Here is an 8294-nt window from a genome sequence, read left to right on the forward strand (position 1 = left end):
CAGCAGAATACAACAGACACTAGTATGGCAATATGTAAATCAATGGATGTGTAACTGATGTGATTCTGCAATCTGTATACGGGGTAAAAATGGGAGTTCATAACCCACTTGAATCAAAGTGTGAAATATGATATATCAAGAACTATGTAATGTTTTGAACAACCAACAATAAAAATTTAAAAAAAAGAATAATAACCATCCTTTTTTTAGTGTTAAGATAGGAGGTGGAACTAAGTAGAAACAGGTTCCCTAAAAGAGTTAAAACTTTGCATAAATTGTCTTCAGATTTTTAGGTCATAACTAATGTAATTTGAATTTTTATCCTTCCCTGTCCCCTTAATTTTTTTTGTTTTTGTTTTTAGGGGAGAACATATTATGCAGGTTAAAGCTGTCTATAACAAGAGTACTATAGAAGGACCTATAATTAAGTTAATGATTCTTCCAGACCCTGAGAAACCCATTCGTCTCAATGTTAAATATGACAAAGATGCTTGCTTTTTAGCAGGGGGTGTTTTCACTGGTGAGTATTTGACAGTATTTAAATAAAACTGTAACTATAATTTGCCTTGTAATAACATCAGTGGGATAAATTATTTATGTTTGGTCCTCAGCATGATTAAAAATAATGCATGTCATTGCCTTTTAAATGGCAAAATACTTACCACTTTTGCTGTGCCTACTCTTATCTCTTTGTCCGGTATCCTTTAATAGTGAGCTCTGAAGGTTTGTATATAAACTGGTAACCAGAGACAAGCAATTCAGTTGATGTTTGTACACTGAGTTATGAAATTCTATTAAAAAAAAAAGAAGTAAATGGTGAGAACTATGGAGCTCTGTTTCACTAAATATGTTGTGAAGTTATACCCATCAGAACCAGAACCAGCCACTTAACTTAATTTGGGTGGAAATAGCATCACATCAAGATTTAAGATATTTCAGAACAACAAATGTTTACTATGTTGGGCTCCTAGTTACAGTCATTAATATTAAAGTATTCAATGAATACAGTGGGTAAGCAGAAATTTTCAACATAGTGTAGCTCTTGCTAAGTCCAAAGGAAATTAGTAATTGCTTTATACAGCTAATTTTCTGGAAAACTCCTCTTATTGAAGGGATAAATGCCTGAACATAGTTATAAGCACTAAAAGAGAAACATACCAAAAAGTTTAGATTTTAAATGTTTTAACAATAATTTTAATAAATTGCAAATGTTATATACATTGCCTTTTATAACAGCTTTATAGATTGTGTTAAATCTCTTTGGGGGAAATAAAGCCGGTTTCTTATAATTAAAAACTCTAATAGGTGCCAAATAAATTACAAATGGTAAATATAATGAGACTATTATATATAATAAAACTTTAGCTATTACACACCATTAAAATTCATATAAATTAAACATTCTGTTCTTGGAATACATAAAGCATATGTTTTGACCAACTGACCTAATTCTTTTTTGGGGGGGTGAGTATGGGGGTTGAACTCAGGGGTACTCAAACCACTGAGCCACATCTCCAGCCCTATTTTGTACTGCTGTGGAGACAAGGTCTCACTGAGTTGCTTAGTGTACCTCGCTTTTTTGAGGAAGCTGGCTTTGAACTTGCCACCCTCCTGTCTCAGCCTCTGGGATTATAGGTGTGTGCCAACACACCTGGCCAACTGACCTAGTTCTAAATTGCTGAGTATACATAATCTGGCCATTTTGGTCTTGCATGCTAGAATTTATAGCATGGTGGACTAAAAATAAGTGAAGGGCTTATTAGGAGCAAAGATATTTCTTAGATTTCTAGAGGAGAACTTGATGTTCAGATTTAGCACTAGAGTTTTTTTCTGTTGCAGTTAGTAAAATATATGTTTATGTTTATCATGGCAGATTTTATGGTTAGTGTTATTTCTGAAGATGACAGTATCATTAAAAATATCAACCCAGCACGTATTTCCATGAAAATGTGGAAGCTGGTAAGCAGTATGAACCGACCACCAGCAAATGTGAGTAATGGGAACCATTTTTAAAAGTTAAAAATAGCCCTTACATTTAAGTTAAAATTAAATCTAGTGTAAAATGCAACATGTCTATATTTGAGAATTGAAAATTAATATACTCTATTGCTTGGGATTAAAAAAATATGCATCAGTATATGTTTCAAAGTTAAGTGTTGAAGATATTGGGGTTTTTTGTTTGTTTGTTTGTTTTAATGGGCTCTCACTATGTTGTCAGGGCTGATCTTTCTTAAACATCCAGTTGTGCCTCAGCCTTCCAGGTAGCTGGAATTATAGGTGCACACCATTGCACGTAGCTTGTTGATGCTATTGAAATACAGTAGCTTACATTGTGATTTTTCTTATCATGTTAAGATATTTTACACTATTTTGTAAAATAGAATAGAAAAAGCCATTAAATATCACCAAGGGTTAACATAGAAAATGAGAGAGGAAAGATATATTGATAAACTATAAGGCAGATAAACATAGGGAGAAGAGCTTGAGGGTGTAGAACATTGCTGTTCTATATAAATATCATAGGTGGCATTTAAATTTTCTAGTAACTATATTAAAAAGGTAAAAAGAAATAAGTAAAATTAATTTAAATTGTTTTTAATCATAAAATATCAAAAATATGAAAAATTACCATTTAAGCATGTATTCAGTATTTTTAAATTTATTAATGAGATTTTACATTCTTTTTCCATTTCTTTGCAGTTTGTTTTATATCTTAAACCTTATCAATTCAGACCAGCTATATATTGAATGCTTAATAATTAAGCTCCATACAGCTATTGGCTTCCATAGTGGATAGTAAAAATTTGAGATAAATATCAAATTGGAAACTAAATTTTAAAATTTGTCAGAATGTCCCATTTTCATAATCCACTTCAGCATTTACGGTTTATCACATTATCTTTTTTAGAAACTAGCTTGTTTGATAGTCCCAAAAGTTACCATGGTTTCAGCAACCATGATCTTCACTCATTCAATTTACACCAGTAAGACAGTGAAACTGCTAGTACTTTAAAATATTGTCATCAGTATAGAGATCTATTATATACCTTTTTAAAAAAATATTATTAGTTGTAGGTAGACACAATATATTTATTTGATTTTTATGTGGTGGTAAGGATTGAACCCAGTGCCTCACACATGCTAGGTGAGTGCTCTACCACTGAACCACTACCCCAGCCCCTGCTATATACATTTTAATGGATGTTTCTTTGTGACTTTTTCATTGTCTTGCATATTTTATAAAGATACATGTGTGTGTAAGTTTTCATTGTGAATTGACTTTGTTTTTTCCCCTTTTCTCCTACTCTCCTTTCTAGGCAGAAACATTTAGTTGTAATAAAATAAAAGATAATGACAAGGAAGATGGTTGCTTCTATTTCAGGTATTTTTAAAATCATTTTCATGCCTGACTTATTACAAAAGTAATTCTCCCTTAGAGACATTTGCCTGCTTATCTAAGGAAAGTAATTTATGATTTTGTTATTGGGTAGGTTTTTTTTGGGGGGGGGGGCGGAAGAAGATGTGTGTTGTTTGTTTTTAATAGACTTTTGTAATATGGTTTGGGGAAAGATTTTTGTGATGGTCCATATCAGTATTAGAAACTTTGAAAGTCATGAGACTTCCTTTATATTATCAAGGTATGGTTTTTTATTATAGGAAATTTTTATTCTACGATTTTATGAAGTAAGATTGGACTGGCTTCTACTGTTTATGTGACTACGATCTGTTGCACCTTCATTCTGGACCACCATTCTAAAATTTGAAAAATGTTTTGAAAGGATTATGTCTAAGATTTCTTTTTTCTTTCCCCTCCCTCACAAGGTTTCTTTGTAAGTTCTTTACATTAATGTCAATGGAGTAAAAAATGATTATTATGTTTGTTCAGTGCCTTTTCATACTGATAAAGGACCAGGTTTAGATTTCTAAAAACTCTCAATCAGTGATAGATAGATTGATGCTTTTTGTTTAAAATAAAAAATGTCCACTGAATGTATACTTGTCAAGGCAATGTCAATGTGGCTATCAATGATTGTGAACACTCGAGTTATATAATTTTCTATGACAGACCAATAGCAGAATGTTCAGACCAGCCTCTGTCCTTGGACCAACATTGCCTTCAGTCTTTTAAATATACCCAAATTATTACAGAAGCTGATTTAGACATTCTAAAAGGGGCATACTGCTATCTTTTCAATCTGTTAAATTGTTGTATGAAGTCTATTAACATGCAAGAATTGGGCTATTTTATGGTATTCCAAAATATGTAGTTTTTTTCAGTTAGGTCTTATTTTAGCAACCCAGAGCATCAGTTTGAAGAAACCTTTTAATCTTTTTATTTTTTTTGTTTTTTTAGAGAGGAAAATTTTATTTTGAGACTCTCTGTTTCAGAAGTCCATTTTATTTACTTATTTTTCAATTTTTTTAAATTATTGATGGACCTGTATTATATTCATTTATTTATATACAGTACTGAGAATTGAACCCAATGCCTCACACATGTGAGGCAAACACTCTTAGAACTGACCTACTACCCCAGCCCTCCATCCATTTTAATAAATCTTAAAAATAATCATGTTTTGGAACTAAGTAGAGGTGGTTAGTTACATAACAGTGTGCATGTACTATCAATGAATGATAGGTCTTAAAATTGTTAATTTTATGTTCTATGAATTTTACCTCATTAAAAAATTATCACATTCTATCATTGTTTAATATATGCTTACATATATTAATTGTGTTTGAATAAATGAAAATAATATTTAGGTTCCTAATGTGTCTGTGTTCCTAACCCAAACTGTTTTTGGGGTTGTACATATAATCTTGTTTAATTTTTTAATCTTTTTGAAAGTGAGATACAGTACCCAAGAAATACAAAAAGCAGGATATGCAACATTGTGATTTTGCCCAAAGTGAATGTGCACCCTCTACTAAAGTCAAGAAGTAATGCCATTGTCATGGAAGCCCCACCTCCTTCTTCTTCCACTTATTACCTTCTTTCTTCCTGCTTTGTGTGTTGTACACACACATAAAAACCTCTCCTGACTTGATTTTCTTTGGAGTTCTTTTGAGCATGTATCCTAGTCTCGGATTTGATTGTGTTGTCTTTAGTTTTGAACAATTGTCAGTCACTATCTCATCAGGTGTTTCTTGTGTAAGTTTGTTAGCCTTTTTCACAGTGTGCTCTGTTACTGTCTTTTCTCTATTTTCCATTCTTTTCTGTCTTCTCATACTATTGACTTTGAACTGTCTTCAGGTAACTAATTCCATATGCAGTATGATTTGCTGTTAAGTCCATCTTTTGAGTTACATAATCTTTCAATTATTTGACATTTTTTGTTCTCATACTTACGTTTAAGGGGTTTTTTTTGTTTGTTTGTTTGTTTTTGAGACAAGGTCTTGCTCTTTTACCCAGGCTGGTCTCAAACTCATGTGCTCAAGCATTCGTCTCACCTCAGCCTCCTGAATGTCTGGGACTACAAGGCACTTAAAACTATTCTTGGCTTACATTTAACATTTTTTTTTAAAGGTCCAGTTGTCAGCATTTGTAGTCTTGTCTTTTATCAACCTGAGTAGTAATAGTGCAAAGTTCCTGTAGGTCATTTTTTATTTTCTCTTGTTCTATTGATATTTTAGTCTATTTATTGCCTCTTTATTATTTTGCTATTGTATCAGACATTTTTATTTATTAATATGTATGGAAATAATATATGCCTGGGATAATAATCTTTCCCCAGAGAAGATTTACATTTGTCTCTGTCAATTTGCATTTCCCTTGAAAGCCTGTGTAGTTTAGGTCTACCTATGTTCCTAGAATTCTCTCCCAGGAATAAAGCAGCTTTATATGTGAAACTTATCTACCAGGGTTTTTATCCTATCTTATTATATGATACTGAGTCCTCTTTATGCTTTGTTAACTCTGGAGCATCTTCCAAAAAACATTTTTTTACATGGCTGTTTTCATCATGACAGACCATTTGGAAGCAGGTCTTGTTTAATTTTTACTGTAACATCATTCATTCATTCATTTATTCATATTTTCATTGGGTTAAAGTATAACTATGTTTGTGTTCCTAGTAGGAACATTAGTTAAGAAATCAAATTACAGTAAATAACTTGGATATATTGTCAGATATTTAGACAACTGTTTGAATAGAAAATAAAGCAACATAGAAGCTCAGCAAGATGACTCATAATTTTGAAATATAAAACCATTCATTGGAAATTTATAATGTAGAAGTGAAACAAAATTCACTTGACCTATATACTTTATCATATTTTGTGTGCTTGCTACTGTATTCCTATTTCCATTCTTATTATATCCAGAGCCTTTGTTTTGTGAAAGAATATACAAGTAAAGGGGACCTGGGATTTAACTTAATATACGATATTTGTTGAACAAATGAAGACAAATATAATATTGGTAATTATCTTATTACTATTAATTAACTTTTTGTGAAAGGAAATGTTGATGCTTTGAATTTCTTTCCCCTTTATTTAAATTGTCAAAAACCTTATCACTTCCTTTTCAATCTAGGGATAAAGTAATTCCTAACAAAGTGGGGACATACTGTATCCAGTTTGGTTTTATGATGGATAAAACAAATGTTCTCAGCAGCGAACAGGTTTGCTTACTTTCTTTATATATTTTGATTAACTTTACATTTTTCTCTTAGTTTATGAATAAAGTATTTAGTTGAAAAGTGAATTAATTATTGGATGCAAGGTATAAATCCAGTATTCCCCCCCTTATTTATTGAAGACACATACCAAGATCCCCAGTGGGTACCTGAAACCATGCATAGTACCAACTACTATATATACTGTTTTTTTCTTGTATATACATTCCTAAAATGAAGTTTAGTTTATAAACTAGATACAACAGGAGATTCACATGAACAATTTTAGCAGTATTCTATTAAAAAAAAAAAAAAAAAGTTGATTCATGTGTGGGTTGGTTTTTGTTGTTTTTGCAATAGAGTCTTGCTGAGTTGCTCATGCTGGCCTTGAATTTGTAATTTTTCTATCTTTACCTCCCAAGTAATTGGGATCATAGGCATGTGGCACCATGCCCAGCTAAAAATTATTTAAAATTTATGAATTGTTAATTTCTGAAATTTTCCATTTAATACTTTTGGACCACAGTTGACCTCAGGCAACTGAAACTACTGAGAACAAATCTATGGATAAGGGGGAGGTGTATATCATGGTAAAGTTGCTCATGTTAATCATACATGAGAAATTTTTAGTTGATGACATTTCAGTTATTAGTATACTAGGTAGTGAAGTTCAAGTTAATTCCAACATATGTCATTTCTATTTAATTTTTTCAATGTACTAAATTTTTAAAAAATACTTAAACTCTTTAAGTGCTTCTCAGTTTGTTTTTAGATGCTTATTTTATTAAAAAATTAATTTGGCATAACTTTTATTCTGAACTTTTTAAGTAAATTACTTTTTTTTTAACTGTCCAATTCAATTGGATAGACATTCCTGAAACTTAAAAAAAATGTAGAAATTAAGAGCAGATTTGATATTGAAATTTAGGGCAAGGAGCAGGAGGTTGTGATTGTAAAAGGGTAGCATGGGTGACAGGATAGTTCTGTGTCTTAATTGGGTTGGCAGTTACACAGTCATGCATGTGATAAAATGAGTTGCCACACACACATCTAAATATATTCTGTGTTAACATGTAGATTTTAATGTTGTGTTATAGTTATGCAGGATACCACTGTAGATGAGTAACTAAAAAGTGCAAGCCATTTTCCTGTGCATTTGTTGGCAAATTATTATGAATATTTAGTTATTTCAGAATTTAAAGTTTTAAGAAAAGAAACTTGCCCAGAAGTGACCCGCACCATTCCCTCAAACTTCATTGACAGTGACTACTTACATGACCACACATAGCTGCAAGAACTCTGGGAAAATTGGAAGGAGAAAAATATTTTGACAGTATATATATATTTTTTTCTATTGCTGTAACAAAAACCCAAGGTGTGGTATTTTATAAAGAAAAGAGTTTTATTTAGCTCACAGTTTTGGAGGCTGGAAGTTGAGGATCGGGCCACACCATCTATTTGGCACCTGGTGAGGGCTCCTTTGGCTGCACCACAACATGGTAGAGAGGCAGGAAGGGAAATGGCCTCATGCAGAACAGGGCAAGCTTGTGTGGAGTGGCTTCACTTTGTTGTTTGTTTATTTTAATTCTTTTTAGTTATACAGGACAGTAGGATCTGTTTTGAGATATATATATATATATATATATATATATATATATATATATATATATATATATG

At 31.8% G+C, this 8294-nt stretch overlaps 1 protein-coding gene across 1 annotated transcript in view; it reads left to right on the forward strand.

The window, feature by feature from the left end:
• Smchd1 (structural maintenance of chromosomes flexible hinge domain containing 1) overlaps positions 1-8294 on the forward strand; it is a 139938-nt gene that overhangs the window by 101211 nt on the left and 30433 nt on the right. The window contains exons 26-29 of the mRNA XM_048806597.1: positions 363-520; positions 1874-1989; positions 3318-3382; positions 6536-6673. Of these exons, the coding sequence (XP_048662554.1) occupies positions 363-520; positions 1874-1989; positions 3318-3382; positions 6536-6673 (477 nt within the window). The remainder of the gene's footprint in view (positions 1-362; positions 521-1873; positions 1990-3317; positions 3383-6535; positions 6674-8294) is intronic.

Source organism: Marmota marmota, unplaced genomic scaffold (assembly GCF_001458135.2).
Source record: "Marmota marmota marmota unplaced genomic scaffold, marMar, whole genome shotgun sequence".
NCBI classification, from domain to species: Eukaryota; Metazoa; Chordata; class Mammalia; order Rodentia; family Sciuridae; genus Marmota; species Marmota marmota.